The 21756-nt window shown below is 34.2% G+C and overlaps 1 protein-coding gene across 1 annotated transcript in view; it reads right to left on the bottom strand.

Annotated features, from left to right (window-relative positions):
* The window catches only part of so (SIX homeobox 1 protein sine oculis), a 33818-nt gene that overhangs the window by 10148 nt on the left and 1914 nt on the right, over positions 1-21756 (bottom strand). Inside the window, exons 2-3 of the mRNA XM_018548413.1 lie at positions 17116-17398; positions 15531-15765 (exon numbers count right to left, since the gene is read on the bottom strand). Coding sequence (XP_018403915.1) covers positions 15531-15765; positions 17116-17398 — 518 coding nt within the window. The remainder of the gene's footprint in view (positions 1-15530; positions 15766-17115; positions 17399-21756) is intronic.

Raw genomic sequence — 21756 nt, forward strand, 5'->3', positions numbered from 1 at the left:
ATAAATTCCTTCAACACAGTTTCGTTCTACACAGAGAATGAATATTGAGGGGTTTTCATGATGCAATTAATAAAAATATTCAAGAATTATTGGTAGAATAAGAGGCAATGTTAAAACAGATTTGGTTAAAAAATGAGATCTGAATTAATATTAGAACCGACGATGCCATCATTTTGGTTTTGCTAATTTAACTTTTTTGTCTATATTGAATTAAATATACACTGCAGAATATAAATGTAATATAAATAATAATACAAGTAATATCTAAATAAATTTTTATTAACCAAAAATAAGGACAGAAAGTTATCTAAATTACTCATCTTTGACAGTTCTAGTTGGACACCGTCTACCGTCGGCAGTTCTGCTACCAAATTCAGAAGATGGTAGTATAGATGAAATTTAAAGATTTTAGTATTTCAAAATTTAAAATTTTATCCAAAAAACATACAGGAAAACATAAACTTATTGTTAGCCAAAAGCAATTAATATTTTATTTTCTATCCTTTCAGTAGCGCAAAGGTAATTAGAAAAGAGAATTTCACAAGTATTCAACTCTATGGTATACTATGAAACTTGTAAAAATCTGTCAAAGAAAAGTAAGCAAATAAAGATTACAGATTTTTCGAATCAAAATTTAAATTTATCTTTAGAAATTTTAAAAGATAAAAGCACATTTTATAACCAAGGAAACATTCTTATCATTTAATCATGCAGCGATAAAGAAGAAAACAATTAGCGCACGTGCATTATTTAACTTTAAATATATAACACGTTTGATCAATTATTGATATTTCTTAATAAATATTTTTTAATAAAACACATTTTTGAAAATAAATTCTTATTTTAACAATTGTAAAAGCAAAATTATTTTATTGTTATTTTTAAAACCTAACCGTATTTTTTGCATTAGTTTTCCGTCGTATATAACACGATTGTACACACGAAACTTGCGCCGCAATTCTGTAACTTTTAATGACAGTAAATGTCATTACAACTAAGAATTACATCAGAATAGAGATCTTAATCTAAAAGTGCAATGTATATGTACGTACATATATATGTATTTTTTTTATTTAGAACGGTGTTGACGCAGAGTTTCAGGAAAATAAAAATTCTTTCGTGAAAATTGCATAAGTCAAGAGTCGCTTCGACCTTGACGAGGTTGAGCCGCGCCCAATTCCCGCATACGAATGCGACACGACGGAAGTCGTGGAAAATCGCTCGAACGTCTGAGCGATTTCCTTGAGCCTGTCTGTCTCGTCTCACTCGTGCGGTTTTTCGAGACTCGTTCGGTTGCACAACGAGGCTGAATGCGTCTTGATGCAGAAATATAAACGAATGCAGGACTGCCGCATAGCAGTGGGCGAGTTTAGGCCGAGTAGCATCGATAATTATCGCGAAAATATCGCGATTATTTTTTAATTATTTTATTTTTAATATTTTTAATAAAATTTAATTATTTTTAAGAATCTCTCTCTCGAACAAATAATTAGTAATAAAATTAGTGTTTTCTTGCTGTAGAAAATATATAATAAGTTTGAAGAAAACTTTAAATTATAAAGATCACAAGTTCTCTCTCTCTCTCTCTCTCTTTCTTGTCTTCTGCGCTGCAGAAATCCAGATAAAATTTATGATAATCCACGTCGCTTAATTCATCGCTTTAATTATGACATAATACAGTGTTTAGTGACGTTGGATTAATTAACGTGAATGATTTGACATTTAGAGTCCAGAACTTGGAAGCGGATACGGTAGTATAGCGGCTACGACACACAGCGTTGAAGCGAGTTCTCTGATTACAGACACGGGCAGCGCGCTGCCCAGACACCGTGCCCGTTGTAACCGTAAACCAGGGAATGGTACCAGTATTCGTGGCTATTTCGGGGCCACGTCGGCGCTACGATTTGAACGAGTGTCTCCTTCCGCTTGACCCGAAAGCATCTTTATTCGCTTGTGCGAATATTTGCGCGACGGTACGCGTCATTCGTGAAGAAAGCGAAATATCGGAAAACACGCTTTCGGCACGCGCGATGTATTATGTCATCAATCCGTCGAGATTTTTGCAAATAATTCGTAACACCGGAATGTAATAATAACAGTTACTTTCATCAAAATCAATACGTACGCGATATACGCGAACAAAATGTTATCGAATGTAAATTAATTAAAAAGGAGAACGAACGGATTTTTAATGCACTGTAAAATATATGTATTTAACGCGAGTTAAATGTTTGAGAAATCATCTTATATACATCACCTAGTAACGTAACACAATCAACGCGGAATAGAAAGTATTCATATTAATATAATCTACGTTAAAATGTATCTGCGTGCCCCGTATAAAATCGAATATTTCAAAAGATCGAATATCTGAATTTTATATAACTCATGAATTTTAGAATAAGAACAGAAACTTATTTAATTATGTATTACTTATTGAGGTAGAGGTAAGCTGTTGCTTAAAATAATCCTCTAGACTTTTTTTTTTTTTTTTTTTTTTTTTTAAGAAACAGACTAACGTTTGCTTATCATAACATCGATTTATAATCGATCGAATAAACGTGAAATCTCTTTCGATAGCATTTCGAGCCTTCGAGTGATTACTGAGGCGGCACATACGTCACAAATCGTCGAAGTTAGCCGGTTGGACGCCATGTCGAAAGTACCTTAGGGCGTACCGGGTGTACGAAGGGCGAGGTAAAGTAGCGCCACCCTCTTTGTGTCACCGACGAGTCTCTGCTTTTCAGAAGGAGTCAATATTGGCGCAGCCACCCCTGTCTCTAACCCTAACCGACCACCCCCGCGGCCGTTACCGCCCTCTCGACGCCGATTCTCCCATCTGTCTCATTCCATATCCGGCGAAAGTACACTGTCCCTTCCAGAAAACCCGCTACTTCGATTATTTTTAACCCTCTTGTCTGCGAATCGATACTCACGGTTAATCAACTGTCGGATAATCGATTAAACAAAATTATCCCGCTAAAATTTAATGAAATGCATGCAGAAAATGTATGGAAGCGTGAACTTACTTTCGTCTTGAAGATCAAGAATGTAGATATTATATGTATTATAAATGTTATATATATTTAGTCATGAGAATATCTATGCGATCCAATGCTCGAAAGTTATCATAAAATATTACAAGATATTATTAAAATGCGAGTAAGACGGATCAATCGAAATTAATAAAGGAATATAAAAAATAATTGTTTGTGTTGCTTGCTTTATTAAGCTCGATTGATCTGTCTTATTCGCATTTTATTAAATTTTGCACAACGTTGCGCAAGCAGTAAAATATAATGATTGAAAATTTAATATTTAATATTCATAAAAGGTTTAATAAAAGGTACACGTATTGTTCAATCAGGTGAAAAATATGTTAGCAATATTAAACATTAAAATCGTAATTGCGTATCACATTTCATTTTTATCCCATATTATTGCGTAACTTCGCAAAAACGTTGTAGATATGTATTTTTACACTATTACGCAGTAAATCCATCGAGGTTACTGAAATTCAATCTTTTTATCTCAACTTGATGATGATTATTATTATAATAACATAAAATGCTTTTAAAAGTTTTGCACTAAAAATACCTTTTATGCGCAGAAATTTTTATTTAATTCTTAATTTGTCAAACCTTTTTATTATAATAAAGCCAGTTTATTTTACAGAATTTACCAAGATAATTGTCATAAATGTAAAATTTTAATATCTTCTTAAAATCTGCTCGATATTACTACCCATGTTTATTAATTACTTCTTTGTTTTATTCGAATATACATTTGACATTGAAGAAGAAAATATTTATTAATATAATATATTATTAATATCTAATTGGCTAGAACACTTGCGCGTAAAGCAAGCGATCCTGATTCGACTTCCAGCTGAGGTAATATTTTTCGCAATATAATTAAATTATTTACAGATTTTTAATACGTCATTCATAGATTTTAATATATTATTCAACATTATCAAGATTCAAGATGCAATGAGCATCAAAATTATTGGATTGTTAGTCAATTTAACTCGTGATAGTACTACGGTAGTTTATTAATTTGCGTTGTAAGTCTGAAAAAATTTCGGCGCGCATTTAGGGCTCTCTACATACATACGGTATATGAATTCACACGAAAATTATATTAGAAGCATTCAAGATCCAGCTTGACCGTAAATGGTTTATTCTCATCGGTATTTAGTTTGAAAATATTTATCGATACGTTTTTTATATGCTTTATATTGAAATTTTTACATTTTAATAAAAACCGAATAATAACGAAGATTTTTGCATATCGCAAAAAATGCTTAAAAAATAATCATTATATCCTTGTATGCATACACCTACACTTACACCCACATTTACACCCACATTCACTTATTTATATGTACACAATTTATTTAGGAAAATTAAATAATTGCGAAACCAAACATTTTATATATATATATATATTTATATAAGAAAAAATGGTGGTTTCTTGCAGAAATATTTGAAAAAGATGTGATGAAATATTAGATAGTTAGATTTATTTTAGGAGATAATTGAATTTATCAAAACTTTTCGGTGTTATGCATTTAGGGTTTTATTCTATAACAATAAAATAGCGACAAAAATATCGCGCAAATAATTTTGTTATCCACAAGTTTATTGTTAATGAATAACAATAGTTGTCATTTATAGAAAAGGGAAAGTTATTCATTAATCGAAAATAATATCCACACAAAGGATTACAGAATAAGTAATAATCTTTAGTATCGCAATTATCTCGATTAGGTTTTTCTGTAACCTTTGTACTTTTGGCTAACGGTTGTCATTTCAGAAAAATACGTAGCTTGTGTGTAATCTCCTATGCCGCTCTTCTTTGTTCATGCGTAGAATTTTACGACGGTGATACTCCGGATCATCGAGTCCGGTTCGTAGAAAACGTCAGAAGAACCGCACACGTCGCCCGATAAAACGTCGCCACAAACAAACGCGGTGAGCAGCCGAGTGCGTGTTTTTCGCTTATGCGGCGCGAATAAAACGTCCGTCCCTAATCTAATCTAATCTAATCTAAAGTGGACAATCTCTGACGGCCGACAAATGAGAGAGACGTTAATCTTACTGCCAGTATAGTTTCCAAGCGACGATCAGGGAGCACGAAGTGTGTTTAGAGTTTAGCTATTAACCCGGAGTAAGTCGAACTCTTTCGTGTAGAATGTTTCATAACTCACCAATCTTATTATTGTTGTGTAAACACAAACAATTTGAAAAAATTTTAAAAGAATTTATATAATTGATTAAATTTAATTAAATCTTTTTATCAAATTGAAAACTATCCCTCAAGGAGCTTTTGTGTGTGTTTACACAAAATTAATTATTTTTATTTAATTTAATTTAATCTTATAATGTACGTCGGAAGGAAATTACCTTCTCTCCGCGATGGAAAGGAAGCAGTTGAAAAGTTATATTAATTTGTACAAACATATTGTACAAAATTAATCACGATAATACTAATCTGTCTGACCGATGTAGGAGCATAAATCTAAAATCTCATGAAATTTCTATATTTTATTACGCGATCGATCGATCGAATCGAGGTCAACGCCGACAGGAGCCATCGATCGGTCCGGGAGAGACGACTTAAATTTTAACAACAAATCGATCACATGGGATAAGATTGTCGGCCGGCTGGAAATAACGTTCCCTATACTGCGTCCTGTCCCTCCATTTTTCTCTCCGCACTGTCGGATGAAGGGGAGGACGAAGGCGAGGGCGAGAACGAGGGCGAGGGTTCGAGGGTTGGTACATTAGCAATGTTTTGTTGACACTGGAGTACAACGACGAAGCCATTACTGGCTTCTGCCAGCGTGATATAGCCCTTTCGATCCATCGAGAAAGCCGGCGAACGGCAAACTCGCTGTAAGAGCGACTGCTCGCTCTCTCTCTTTCTCATCGCCGAGACGTCGTTGCTGCAAAACTGTTTTCTGCGTTCTTACAGCTTTTTCCACTGGAAAAACTAGTACGCACTGAGTGTAATTAAATACAAATCAATTCATATTTAATAAATATTTAACCCTTTTACGTATTCTCGATAATCCTACACAATAAAAGGACTATTTATTGACTGAAAATATGTAAACTGATTTACACTCGATTGCATCAGTGCTAGTTTTCTCAATGAAAAACGTGAACAACAATTTTCACATTTAGAGATGTGTGCATTTCAATTTATTTTAAAATTTTTTAAAATTCGGCATGATGAGCTACGATGATATAATTAGAATTTTATTACAGTTCATAATTTTCATTTTATAGAAGTCGGAAATGGAAGTAAAATTATTTTTAAAAATGCTAAGCAAGAGTTTTCTGCCTCAAATACCTTTTCACTTTAATCTTTAATCGCCTTTTTGGTATAATTTATCCAGCTTCTTTCCAATGCTTTTCTAATACATTCTCTATTGCTTATAACTTTTTATTGAACAAAATGCATATTTGCTTAAGTATGATTCTTAATGTCTAGCGTTTCGATTTAAAATCATTTTTATAATATATTCATTTTTATGAAAGTTGTAGCAATCGAATTAGGCATCGACTATGCAGCAGTGTGTTGTTGTCATAAGCGTCTGATGTCCGTATCAGACTTGCAGTTGAGATTGATATTGAAATAAAATTTGATCAATCAAAGCAAAATTCACTCAAGATCGATTTTCCTTTTTCCGACTGAAATTCCAATCCAATATCAATATTAATTTTCACATAGTCTGATATAGTCTTGAGGGTTAAATATTGATAAGATTTTCGGCTTAAAAATCATTCGATTGAAGAATAATAAATTCGAAATACGATAAGTTGGAGAGCGATTGTGAGATGTCCGTACTTTGGTCTTTATTTATTTCTTTATTTATTTCCACGGCGCCACGATGTTGTTCTCTTAGCCCTTAGCCCGTCGTTCATAAAGCTTGGGTCTCTTCGGGGATCGCTACGTCGTGATTTTAACTGCGGGACTAGCGCGACGATAATAAAGACATTTTAAATGCCATATACAAGCGCGGCCGCTCTCATAGAAAGTGAGAGAGCAAAAAAAAAATATACAGCGCAACCAGTGCGCGCAGTCGAGAGTTTATTTTTGACTGCGAAGAGAATGGGAGGCACAATGCACTCGCGGATGCACCGGCGTCCATATCCCCATCTCCTCCCGCCATCCCTCTGCGGCTCTTGTTTCTCGTTTTGACGATGATCGAAATCGACGCATTTTAAGTGTCGTACATATACAACGGCGCGTACAAAAAAGGGATCGCAACGCGAAATGTGCGGCATTTATTTTTCCAGCCGAGCGATAGAATCGATATTTGAAAAAAAAAAAGAGCCGACTGACCAACTGTTTTTAAAATTTTCGAGAAAGCAACATGATGCTGCCGAAAATATTGTATAAATATTATATATAGTGCGTTTTTTATATTCATGAAAATGTGTCAATGACTGTGTTAAGAAGAAGTAACTTTACAAATGTTATGAGATTCTAATATGATTATCATCTACTTAGATCCAATGAAGAATGAAGGACAAGAACAAATTACATTAAAAAAATCTTATAACAGTTTCCAAGCTGTTTTTTTTTTCATTGAATGAACACAACCATTCCAAAGATGTCACACAAAAATAAAATACAAATAGTCAAACTTTATAATAAAAAAAAATTATTATTTTGGCTTTAACTGAATGTGTTTCTGGTTGTATTAGCAGCTAGTCGATTTCTCGTTTAAGTGGAAGATTCGTGAAACGTAATCTTAAATCTGTATTATTATATCTGTATATTAATCTGTAAGTAGCTAAATAAGATTATATAAGCAACAATTTTTGTGAATTATAATAAAATATTGTACAATTTTTAATTGCCCCAAAAGTTTTATCTTTATAATTGTATTTTTCAATAGTATGTATAGAGTTAAAATTCACATTATTTACATATTTAAAAAACATTTTGACTGAAGTATCTAAAAATTTAGATAAATGTAGATATGAATATTTATTAGTCCATAAAAATAATTACGCAAGAATTTCAAGCAAGATGAGCAACGCTGCAAAGAAGTTTTCACATTCTAATAACTAGTTTGAATGTTTTACATAATTATTTTAATAGTTCAACAAAATTAATTTCAAATCTGTATATCTAGCTAAATTTTTAAATACTTCAGCAACATCGTTCTTTTTGTGTAGGGGAGACCGAAGTATCATGAGTTACAAAAATTCAAACAGTAAAAAAATACATTAAAATGTAAGATTTTTGGTCTCAATTTTTTTATATAATTAAGGGATAATGTATAATTTAAGATTCATTGAGCATTTTTTATAAATATTGATTTGGTTTTTAAATAAAAATCGAAAAAGAAATTTTTAGAAATGACCCATAGTACCCCGATGTGTCTAATTTAAAAGACGGTGAAATATAAAAGATCGAAGTAAGCAATAAATGATTACCTGCATTACAGAGAAAATGCGGAAAAATGTGTAGAATCACGTATGTAACTCGTAATAAGTATATTATACTTTGTAGAAACAACGTATAAGAAATTTTGTCAGATAAAATAATAATTACTTTTGCACTATATATATGAGATTCTTTAACAGCATGTATACGGAAAGATAACAGAAGTGGATCACTGTCATCTAAATACATAGTATGGGCAAGTAAATAACAATCATATGATTACACCAATCCAAACATTCTCTAAACAGTAAATGACTCGTGGAGCCCCGGTCTCCCCTATATTTTTATCAAATAAAGGAATATAAAAATAATACCTTTAAAATTCAGGCAATATATATATTTTTCTTTTCCTTTCCTAGAGAAAGAGAGAGAGAACAAAATTTTTTAAATAATTGTGCATAGGATATCGTGGCCATCCCTACCTACTTAAAAATGAAGAAACGTGCGATAATTTATTTATTGTCTAAATTCATTCTGGCTGCAAAAAATAAAAATTCTATTATTTTTTTAAAAAGTGGCAAAATTTTCAATCTTTAAGAAATTTCGCTCTTTAGAATAAGATCCCACTCTAAAGTATTTAAAAGAGTGCAAACCTATACTGATTGTGCGTATTGCATATTTGCGCGTTACAGTTTCTGAAATTAGGGAATGTGACCCGCGATCTCCTCTATCCGCGAGCTACATAAACACGTACACGTCATTGCCGTATCGCTTTCCATTGTCAGATATTATCTATATTATTTTTAGCCTAACGGCCGAAGTGGTCATCTAGCGGACTAAAGTAGCGCCGAAGGCTCTTCTCCTTCATGCCGCAACGCGACACCGTACCTACGCACCGTCGTCGTCGGAAAATTTCGAGAAGCGACAGGGACGCGTATATGGATTATCCGGCGCCGTCGCCGACATCTTAATCAGCATCACAGCGCGTTATCTCACGTTTGGGCGATACACGCACGTTCCGTTGTCACCGGACACTGGGTACTGAGAACAGCGGTTCCCTTATCGTCCGCAGTGATGCAATTCGAACGACGTTTCGCCGTTGACACACTGCGTCGTCGACGTGCTTTGTGCGTTTCTCAAAGTGCAGCGGATGCACTTTGGCACAGTTTGGATTGGATGCTGACGACTTTGTATCTCCAATACATGCTTGCCGCGAATCGACTGGCGCAAATATAATCTAACACTGATTACAGTCGACGAAGTCCCTCCCTCTCTCTTATCAGAGTCAGTCCTGATTTTTCGGTATGCAAAACAGTCGTGGCATACTGCACAACTTTTATCTCGATCGAGTCTCATTGTTTAAAGTTTGTTACGGCAAGAAGAGAGAGAGAGAGAGAGAGAGAGAGAGAGAGAGCGGGGCCCGTGAGGATTGAGCTCATACGGATATTATAGGCGTTTCGAGAATCCACTGTGTTTAGATCAACCTTATCTTTCGCACGATTTGAATCTTATATACTTCCGCTCGGATACGCGCTCTGCGTCGATAATTATAGGCGACCGATACCAATTAATTCAGCCATTACGCGGGCTCGACAGCGCACGTAATCGTTATCTTTTTACATAAATTGCTACGTAGACGTTGTAATCGCGTGCATAATAAACCCGCTTGTAAAAAGAACGATAAATAAAAATTGGATTATGGAGTTAATGTTGGTAATGTTAGTACGCTATTATTGTTATTATAATTATCATATATCGTCATTATATAGTCATTATTATTCAATCTTTTAATTTCCATTACATGATATATACATTTCATATATATCTCTCTAATGTTAATTATTCTCTATCAATTATCGCTTGATAGTAAATGCATTAAACACTGTATATAAATTCATTATTGAAATTTGCTTTGCCCTTTTTTGAGAGGTCTGTGTTTTATTATAAGCGTGCGCATTATATCTTATCGAAATGAGATAGTTAAATCGTTTGATAACAGCTCCCGAGGGAAGACTGTAGTCTCTGTATTTGACGTTTTTTGTTCGTTGCAGACGCCCATGAGACGCCCCTGTCTCAAGGGGATCGTCGGGACGACTCCCCTGCATATGCGAGATATTTACTTAATTTTCGATTGTCTCTTCTCGTTAAACAGCTACATAATTGTGGGCGTAATTCTCAAATACGTACTATTTTTTTCCTTATTATAAATAGAATCAAGTTCTTTTTATAGTCAATTTATTTCGAGAATGAAAAGAATCCACGTGTATTTAACTCGATACGGTTAGATGAAAGTATATAGTACAATTGTTAAAGAGTCACCGCAAAATTAGGTGTTTTGTCGACTAATTTTGAAGCGAATTTTGTGCCAAATGACTAGTCATGATGAGACAATAATCGCATAAAATTTTCAAGTTGAGAATATGACTGGTTTGCGAAATATAGAGGGTTAAAGTGGCACTAGAATCACATATATCGACAATTCGAGTAATATCGTTAAATCTCGTGTAATATCAAGATTGAAACGCTGCGACACGTTCGTTTTGGAAAGGCCGAGGCTGAGCAACAAGAGACAGATTCATTGTAACCGCCAACGAAGTGACTTCAACGAGACAGTGCTCCGAGTTCGATCCGTTTTTGAGTAAAGATGTACAGGCCGAGTTTTGTACTTTTCGCAACCGGTATATTGTCATTAGACACCGCTAATCTCCGAATATAGTGAATTGAAAATCTGGAAACTCTTCTGTGTGGCAGCGCGAGGTATAGAAACGAAATATATTTGTTGTGGAGTACAAGCAATGTGCCCAGCATGTAAAACCGATCGCTGTGTAATTCTTGTAGCGAAGACTTTGGTGTTCATTTTTCAAATATAATTTTATCTCTCTTGTTAACTTTTTCGAACAAACCATCGAAAGCAGTGTACATTACGTCACTACCCTATATTGTATCTTCACTGACCTAATATTCATGTTAAAAAGTAGTCCCGACAGTATTTGATGTTTTTTGAGTCGCTGATTACGAACGTGAAATCTGAATTCTAAAATTCAAAATGGCAAGTCCAATGTGAATTTTGGAATTCAGGCTTTAGATTCATAATCAGCAATCTAAAAGATCCCCGAGAAGCAATATTCGTTCAGATCATTCTGATTGATCCGACATACTATCGGAATTATTTTTTAACATGAATATTAGGTCAGTAAAAATATAATAGTGTCATACTTTCCCAAACGACAGGTACCACTTTGACCCCATATAGCCCGATTTTTCATGATCTGGTTAACTTGTGGTTAAGCTTAACCTGATGCTTCATCCAATGAGCTTTATCCATGACATCACCATAGATGAAGCCCATTGGATAAAACATCAGGTTAAGCTTAACCACAAGTTAACCAGATAATGAAAAATCGGGCCTATATGTCGCAAACCAGTCATATGGTCAACTGAAAAATTGTATGCAATTATTGTCTTATCATAACTGTAATCATTTGGCATAGAATTTGTTTCAAAATTAGAAGTTCAGAAAACGGGCAATTTTTGCGGTGGCTCTTTATTACAAGCCTTTCTTTCTTCTCAGCTAATTTAAGTTATATAAACAAAAATTTTTTAATATTTTAAATTAAATTTAATTGGAATCATATGTTGGAATCAAATTATATAAAAGAAATTGATATAATTTATAATTATCAAAAATTTTACGATACAACGTGTAATTATACTATTATATATTTATTCTATCTATATATGTAATATTTGTTATATTCCGTTTTAGTCGGACTAGAATGTAAAGATTTGAAATGTCAGTTATTGAAAGTATTGACTTTTTATTTTTTAGTGACCTTATTTCAGAATGTCTAATTATGTCAATTAAAAAAAATAGACTAGTTGACTAAAATCTGTTTTTTATTCAATTAAATTATAACTACATTTTTAATTATTAAATATCACTGCTATTTGAATGTATTAAAATATCAATTCTATTTAAATATCGATTCTGGCGGATGAATCATCAGAAAAAAGTTATACATAGTATGTATGAGATATTAAACAAGATGTTTCGCTACGCGAAAACAGTACACAAGTTGATTCAGAAAATTTCTTTTATGTCTTTATTAGATAATAATAATCTATTTATTATTAAAGAATTTCTCGATCTTACATTCGATAAACCAAAATAGTTTTAAACCGAATAAACATATTTTATTCTGTTGAAAATCTATATATATATATTATAAAAAACTGTTAATATTTTTTTATAGTTTTACTATAATTTTTCAATTATATGTATAATAGATATCAGGATTTTTCTTCTTAACTTTTTATAATCAAATTTTCTATAAATAAATTTGAAAAAAGTTTTTTAAAAAATTATTTATTCTTATAAAAACTGTAAAAAAGACAATTTTTATAAAAGTTTATTTTGTGTTGCTATTTTGTCAATGTTTTTTTTAATTTCATAGACTTAATCGAGAGACAAAGATTTTATTAAGAAAAACATATCTATCTGTTATATTTCAAAATTTGATATTGTTAAGCGGTAAAACAAAAAAGATTTTTCTTTAAGTACTTATCTATTATTTTTTAAACAAATAAATATTTTTGCAATATGCGATATTAGATTATTGTCTTCGTAAATGTATAGAGGAACTTATGTAAAAGTAAATTCGTTCATATTCATTATTATAATAATTTGCGAGCGATTTCCTGCACTTACACATATTTTTATATAAGTAAAGGTTTTGTGTCTCCTTAATTTTTTATACATTGTTATTTATTATTGTCCACGGCCAATATAGAAATAAAATCTATCGTCCCCTATCAAACAAAATGTGTTTTCTATTAACATTAGCAGACTAGAATATATTAATAAAAGCGTCAGTGGAGTGTCTTCATTATAAAGGATGTGTCGATCCATGCGAATCGTGGACACGGCGTTTTCTCGCGAGGGAGGAAGTGGGAAGCACTACCATGGCAGGACCAGTACACACATCATATCATGGGGAACGTATCGAATTTCTTATGGCTTCTGTGTATTCTCATGGCAGGAGGTCAGAGATGCGTGCACGCATACAAGGTGTTCATGAATTAACGCTCATCCTAAAGCGACTTAAAAAAAAACTAATGATTTATATCAGTATTTAATGTATAACATTGTCGAGCTAAACTCAAATTTTCAAGAATATATGAAATCTATCTTCGCGTATATATATACTACATCAACAAAACTTGAATTCAATGAAGTTTAACTCTAATAAAAAGCGTGTAAAAATTAAATTATTTTCCGTAATCGTTTTCCTAAATATAGATCCGCAAAAGAAACAAGTATATGTATTTATAATTCGTGAAAAGTTTGCGCAAATTAAATAGATCATTCGAAATTGATATGAGAATTATTAATTCCAGAGTAAAATACGTGTATCGGAAACTTTATGGTCACTCTGTAAGCATCACTCATGACGATGAATCTTATAGACTTATCCGATGGCTTTGCGGATAAATGTGTATGGCATCATTCGTCGCATATTAATTACAGGAAATCTCGCAAAACACCTCTGCTTCCAAATCTCCCCAAAATCGCAAAAATATCCGTTCAATCATTCAATTACATTCGCACGTGATTTCGCGAATATTTATCTTCCAATTTCTGTGTGTATAATGGATTACTTTAAATAAATCTTCAGCTTAAAAGAACTTTTAGCAATTACACGCTTGAAAAAGATTTAATTGGAGCATTGATTGGAATTCTGGTTCAAAGTGAAAAATTATTCTCAATGAAATGTTAAGCTATAATTATCTCATTAATACTATAATTTATTTCATTATAATAATTATAGGCCGGTATTTATAGTTGATTGTTATATTTAAGATTGTCTCAAGTATAGTTTGAAGATTTCACGAAACAATCAGAGGCCATCTCAAGACATTACTTAAAAGATAGGCTTGCTGATGGCTAATCAGTTGCAAGCTACTATTGTCGATTGTTCCACATTTTACGAGTACTTTGTGTAACCTTTTTAGTTTTTGCTTTGCGATAAAGTTAAATAAGATGAAATAAAAATGAATAGGTACCAAATTTTCTTTACAATTTAACGCTGATATCAAAAATAAATAAATTTCATTAATGGAGACAAGAATGTAGTTCGCGATGTATAACTTTCGGAGGTTTCTCTCGCTATGGATTTATATCCAGTCCAATCTATTAATCAGTCGACTGAGACAGGGAAGCGTGGCACACTTTTGATCACCGTAATGACTCGTCATCGTTTCGCCGTGACGCGACGCGCTAAGTTTCGCGGAAGAATTCGCGGGAGATTGGCTCTGTCGGCGGCCCAGATGGCCCAGCTGGTACTTATTTATTTATTATCCGCTCGTTCGCTCAACTCGGCAAAGGAAAGGACGGCCGCGTGCACGAATATGTATAATGTACGCGACACGATGCTCTCGCTACGCGACGGAAGGCATCGCATTACGTACATAGTTATGGGGCCTTCGCTCGTTTCTAAAATCGGATGTAGAGCAATGACCTTCCGAACAACACGGGACTCCTACGGGCCGATCGTTTCTATCCGCGAGAGACGAAAATTCCACAATAACGTGCCCGTCAATTGTATAATACATCTATAGTATTTATACTGTCGAACGTAGAAATATAGCCGGATATTATTTACTTGATAAAGTACTTAATAAAATAGTTACGTTCTCTACGTTCTCACGATGTACGTCACATTTATCAATTTTTAGGAATTACGTTAGTTACGCATCGTGAACTGTTAACTATAATGTATTCTGTTATATATATGATTTAATATATTTCTATTCGATCTATTTAATAAAATATTTCAACGGAAACATTTAACATAATTTAGTTTGAAGAAAATGTAGAAGAATAGAGAAAATCCGATTTCCGTTGACCTAATTTCACGCTCGTAATATTTCTTCGGTGTAAAAGTCGCTCGTTTTTTAACATCTTTAAATTCTCACTCTTTTTTCATGATTTTCTTTTTTGCATAGTTAAATTTGACGTGGATCGTTGCACGCTTTTGTTCGTTCTAGACATTTTTATCAGAACGAAGCACACATTCCTTCCTATCTTACGGTTCTATCGAGACGAAATCACAAAGACTCACCTATGCTCGGCAGCGCGATCTCTCTGTCTCCTATTTTTGAACCAATTACTGACTTGCGTGGTGGTAAGGCCGGTGCTCTCCGCCAAATCTCGCTTTTCGCGCGGCGACGGATACGGATTGTTGGCGTACCATTCCCTCAGGACGCTCCTGGACTTCTCTTTGAAGCAGTAAGACGTCTCTTCGCCGTCCCAGATGGTGCGCGGTAGCGGAAACTTACGGCGCACCCGGTACTTGCCTGCAAGGAAAAAGACGAAGTCCTCCGCATAAGTGAGGATATTAATTTAACATCTTTTTCGAAGAAAACACAAGATAAAAAGACAAATTTAAAAGCGTCACCGTCATTGCGGTACCGTCAAGAATGTCAGAAAGTATTCTATCGCTCAAGTCTATACCTGTATCTTTTAAATACACACATTTTGAAGTTTCCAAGATAAACGCACTTTGGTACTCCGGCGAGTGAAAATTTTCACCGCGCGCACGCGGATTCGCGACGCGCTGTGAAAAACGGAAGAGGAAGCAGCGCGGCGTGTTACGGCACTCCGATTCTCTCTCAGCGCGCGCACACAGCGGCACGCTTTGTTTCTAGCTTCTCCTTTTTGAAGACGGATTTGGTTTCTGGGCCGAGTGCAACGACGGCGACGTCGTCGGTTTCACGCGCGACGCGCGCCGCTTGCGAGTCGAGCGAGTACAAAATAGGGCCAAGTCTATGCTGCTCATTAGCTGGTGCGCGCGATAATAACTTCGTCCGTCCGTTAATGTCAAATATTCGCGCGGCGTGCATTTCGCCCATTGTTTGCAATTACCGCGCGGAATGTCCCAAAAGTTCGAGAAAAATATAAATGCGACGCGCGCGAGCACCGTATTAAAAAGCGAGACTTTTATCTCGGCGGCTGCTCGCCGGTATCGTTAGTGCAATCCGTAAGTTTAATCCGCAAAGCAATATCTTATATTGAGTATCGGATAAATTATTCATAAATTATCATATGCCGTGAATTATTAAAAATTTTAAAAATTTCTTTAGTCACACTGACGATGACATTTATACAATATTATATTTCACCAGTAACATATGTATATATGTACTTCGAGGATGATATAATAATAAAGATCACATCTTGAGAATATTATATTAAAAGGATCATTAATTTAATGAGATGTGCGACATAGAGTTTCGTGTCCACTTGGACTTTCTGATTTTAATGAAGAAAGTTAATCATTGTCGACAAAATGTATTACTCTATTTTCAACGACTTTTTGATTTTCATATAAACGTTCTATGATAAATTTATTTATTTCCAAAGAGCGGTTATTTATCGTGCTGCATATATTAAACCTATTATTTTTTTCTATTCTCTTTTCACCAATCAATGTTAACTAATTTGTGAAACTTAATAATCATTGATACAAAAACGAGAAATACTTATTTAATAAAACAATTAAAATTTTAGAAGGGAGCAATTAACGATCGCGTTATTAAGAAAAATATTATATTGTTGAATTCGCTTAAAGAAATAATCTCTATACACTTATCGTTTTACTTACGTACGTACAGCAAAAAAAAGACCATTAGAAAATTCTTACTAACCAACTGCGCCGAGGGGCCTGCCGCGCAACCTCTCGGCTTCGATGTAGTGGGCCTTGAGCCAGAGATTCTGCAACTTCGGATGATTGTTCGGGTTGAAGGTGTGGCTCTCCAGGATCCTGTAGAGCTCCTTGAATTGGCCCCGATGAAAGGCAACGATCGCCTTGGCTTTGAGGACGCTCTCATGCCGGTGCAATCTGGTGCACGCCGGCAGAGACCATAGAAATCGGCTGAGCCTCTCCACGGAGCCTGCCTGCTGGAGAACCTGGACATTCGACACCATCGCCTTGAAGACGATAGACAGGGGGGGCACACTGTTAGTCGGCAAAACTCATCCCGGGTCTCCTCTTATTCTAGTGTATCTTGTATATGCTCATATTCACCTCTTTTAGCTGATCGTTTCGTTCAAGGAAGACGAGTTAGACAACTACCAATGACTAACAGATTGGTCGGGGCAATTTTTGTGTAAAGGGGAACTGTGAGAATTAGGATGAGAATTACAGCAATTGACAGTTACAAGGCAATAATCTGTTGTTTGGAAGAACCCGGGAAAAATTAACCTTGACAAAAAAAAAACATTAAGTTTAGATCAATTTTCTTATATTTACAATTTTCACACCGAGAAAATTAATCTAAATTTAATTTCCTTCAATTTTGAACAAAGTGGTATATACAAACTATTGTTACATTCAATTTAATTATTTACAGAATGTTAAAAAAATTATAAAGAGACATAAAACAGAATGCTATAACGAAATAATCTAAAATTACATAAAGGAGCTAAAAAGTTACAAATTCAAACAATTTTCGATTCGAATTAATTATTAATTGAATCGCTTAACTGTGATTCTTAAATAGAAGAAAACATTAACTTTTGTATAAAAACTATAGTTTGAACGGGTACAAAAGTTTCTTAGTTAATTAGTTATGTTATTAGTTATTTTATTAGAACTCCTTTAAGAGGAACAAATTGACGCAGTCATAGATAGAACTGGTATCTTTTGTATTTGGAACTTGTCTTTTCTTTAATACATTACGACTATTTAAGTTAAATCTTAGATAACTCTCTGTATTCATATAGCATTTTTGATAAAAAAATTAGTGTGGAATAAATTAATTTATTTTCGCCCGATTAATTCTTTTTTCTTAACAAAATCAGTATCTATTTAACTTCAATAAAAAAAGAACTTAAAAAATTAGTCATGTGAACACTTTTTTAAGGTAGTTATTAAATATTTATAAAATAGATCCATTTTTTGAGAAATTTTTGAATTAAAAAATCTAATTAAACTTGTAAAACAACTGGATGAGATTTAATATTATATGGAGATAAGGTTTCAGAAGTTTGAAGAGGAATGATTCAGGATGTCTACCTTCAATGCCGATATATTGACAGTCGAATTTCAATTAATTAAATTTTTGCGAGCAAGCAGAAATGAGTCTCGTGTCTTGGAACAATTAAAATAATCTAATACATAATTTCGTGAATTTCTTGGAATATCTCAAATGGTACAATTATTTACAACAGTCGGTGGTTCCTTATGTCAAGATATTAGAATTTATATATTATATATATATATATATAATCATAAGAGAGAAAATTCTATTGCATTCAGTTTGTGTATTTCTACTAGAAATATAAACACACCACGTAATAATGCGAAGCTATACGAAATCGCAAAAATCGGTCTAATAAAATAATAAAATTAAAGTACGAAAATTCATAAAACTGTTACAGTTTTAATAAAAGAATATAATTTGATGGAGAGAAAATCTGATAATTACTAATATGTAAAATTACACTCGACATATCTGTCACGTTTAACATTCGTATAATTTCTCGAAACGACCATTAATGAACTTAAACGATCGCGTAACACGATCCTAAGTGGAACTATACATCAATTTTATTTCGTCATATACTTCAGTTCGTTTTATCGGTACGAAACATATTATCCCTTGCGTGTTTCTCTCGTTGACATAATTAACCATCGAGGATTCCGTTTGAGAAATGAGCTATCTATAATATTTGCCGCGTATGTCTGCTTTGCATCACTGACATTTATTTGATATATCACGCGCCATATATAACCAGTCTAGATATCACCGTATTACGTATCTTTAATTTATACATAACTGATTTGCTAGATGCACACAGTACTATTCGTAAAATCGATACGTTATCGATACATGCAATATTAAATTTATATTTTTGTAAATAGACGTGTTTGACCCTAATTGTCACTTTCTTGATATAAGCACACAGATTCAGAGAATATTAGGTCTATATTCATCTTTATATCCTTTTTCCTACGTTTTTCAATAATTGCAGTTATATATATATATATATTTCAAAAAATTTAATTTTATATATTATATCAATTTAAATTCATGAATCTTATATACGTTCAAAGAAAGTTGATATCGCAGAGAATCTCTCGAAATTTCCTTTTAACGTAGAAAATTAATTGCCGCGAAAGTACCGGCACGAAATTAAGACGTCGCTGATCATATACTGAACAAGTCTGATGATCGCTTAATTAGCAATATGAGCTCTGTACACCTGTCATCTTTGTCTGCTCGCTGTCGCCGCCGGATGTCGCCGAATTTTCCGCAACACGGCCGATTAATCTTACCGCGTGGCATAATGAGGAATGAATGTCACGTCACTTAAACGAAGAGAAATGTACGACATAGATCTCACGATCGGATTAACTGTCAACGATGGAGATGCTGATTAGAAAAACCGCTGAGTTAATTCTTCCTCTCTTTTCAAACTGAACAACACAGAAGTTCAATACGTAATAATAACAATTTTTTATATACTGATACAAAATTTAAGAAAAATTTTCCCACTTTCTCCATTTGAAATTTAATGACTACTAACAATATTTCAATCTCAACGGATAGTGGCTATATTGTATTTAAATTATCTTCGATACGTAATCGAATGTGCATTTATAATATAATTAATAATTTTATTCGAAGATGATTAATGTAAAGACATTAAAAATAGTTGAAATTAAGATTAAAAATGACTGAATCTGAAATTATATAATTCAATTCGGACTAAGCTGGGATTGAAAGTCGATGTTCTAGAATAATTTAGTCAGATTTGGGAAGGAATCATTCAGTCGTATCATTTCTCCTTTTTCTCTAGTACAAGATTTCATTATACGATTCGACAAGAAGCGGTTCGGCCGACACCTGGTGAAACGTTGATTTCGTTTATGCTTTGAAGGAGGAACTGTCATGGGTACCTCGAATGATACAAGACAACTAGCGCCCACGTGTCACAGCGTATGGCAACACAAAATGTATCACAATATTTTTAAACAAATCGATACGCGACGGGCGACTCCAATGTCGCGGATCGCTCATGCCACAACCGTGTGGAGCCCTTAGCGTTCCTCGAAGTCCGATCGCAGAATTTGAGCGCCATAATTGTCTGTGCGACGTGGGCAAGGAGTTAAAGTCTAGCCGCATAATTATAGCGCTGGTATACAGGGGTAAGTATGCACGTGCAAGAACGCGTCGTGCAACGATGCAATTTGTGGCCGATCACTTCCGCATTTGGCAAACCCATCTTTCCGCATGCTCGTTATCTTTACATGCGCTACGGCACCGCCGCACGATTCAATCGTTCGTGAAATATTTTCACAGCGCAAAGTATAGAAATTAACTCTTAATATTCACACGCCTACGCGGTGTAAAGGGAAAGAAATTAAATAGACGGCGCGGCAACATAAAAACGTAAAAGGCATTATCCAAGATGTATTTTAAATATATTTAGATATCTCTACACACGTCACTTGGATTAAAAAGCAAAATAAATTCGATATATCTATTTGCTCATCTATAATCTTACGTTTCTCGATTGAAACAATCCAAACAGTTACGCGAGCAGATTTATCCGATTTGTTTAAGCAAATATTCACTTTACTAGTATTTATACCTATTTTTATTTTCAATTTTGTCAAATGAATCGTTTGTCACTTAAATTCGAGACTGCATTCAAAGTGCAACTCCGACGAGTGTACAGTAAAGAATCATTGAAAATTTTGCCAAACGCGGAAAGGATCGCCTCTCTCTCTCTCGCTCTTTTTCTCGAACAGGACGAGTTAACATGTGGGACGTTCGATATGAGGGACGTAAACGTCGCACGCAAAACAATTTATCGTTACAGTAAAATCGTGCAGATTCCATTAAGCGTGTGACATGCAAGCGAATCTTGGCGCATAACGCTGCACAATGTCGGCGACGTATAACGACCGTCGTAGCGGCAGAAATTTCATCATCGGGACGTAGTTCCTCTCTGATTCCGCACTTTACAACGACAATCAACACGAAAGCTGGATTTGTGTATGCAGTAGCGGATCGAAGAGAAGCAATTTATTTCAATTTGCGACATTTAAATAAACCCGCGGAAACTTGCACGAGGCATACGAGGCTCTCGCGCGATGTTTATCGCGATCATTAACGATAGGAGTCTAACGATATCACGTTTCGACGAGACCAAAATCGACCGGTATTATTCGCCGAGGTAAGTGCAGCGATCGCTAGCCAAATTTCCCATCAGCCGCTCATTGTTGTAAGCGATGTATCGCGAATATTGCGCGCATTTCTGGCAATCCTTTTATATTT

This window comes from Cyphomyrmex costatus, unplaced genomic scaffold (genome assembly GCF_001594065.2).
Source record: "Cyphomyrmex costatus isolate MS0001 unplaced genomic scaffold, Ccosl1.0 scaffold72, whole genome shotgun sequence".
NCBI lineage: Eukaryota > Metazoa > Arthropoda > Insecta > Hymenoptera > Formicidae > Cyphomyrmex > Cyphomyrmex costatus.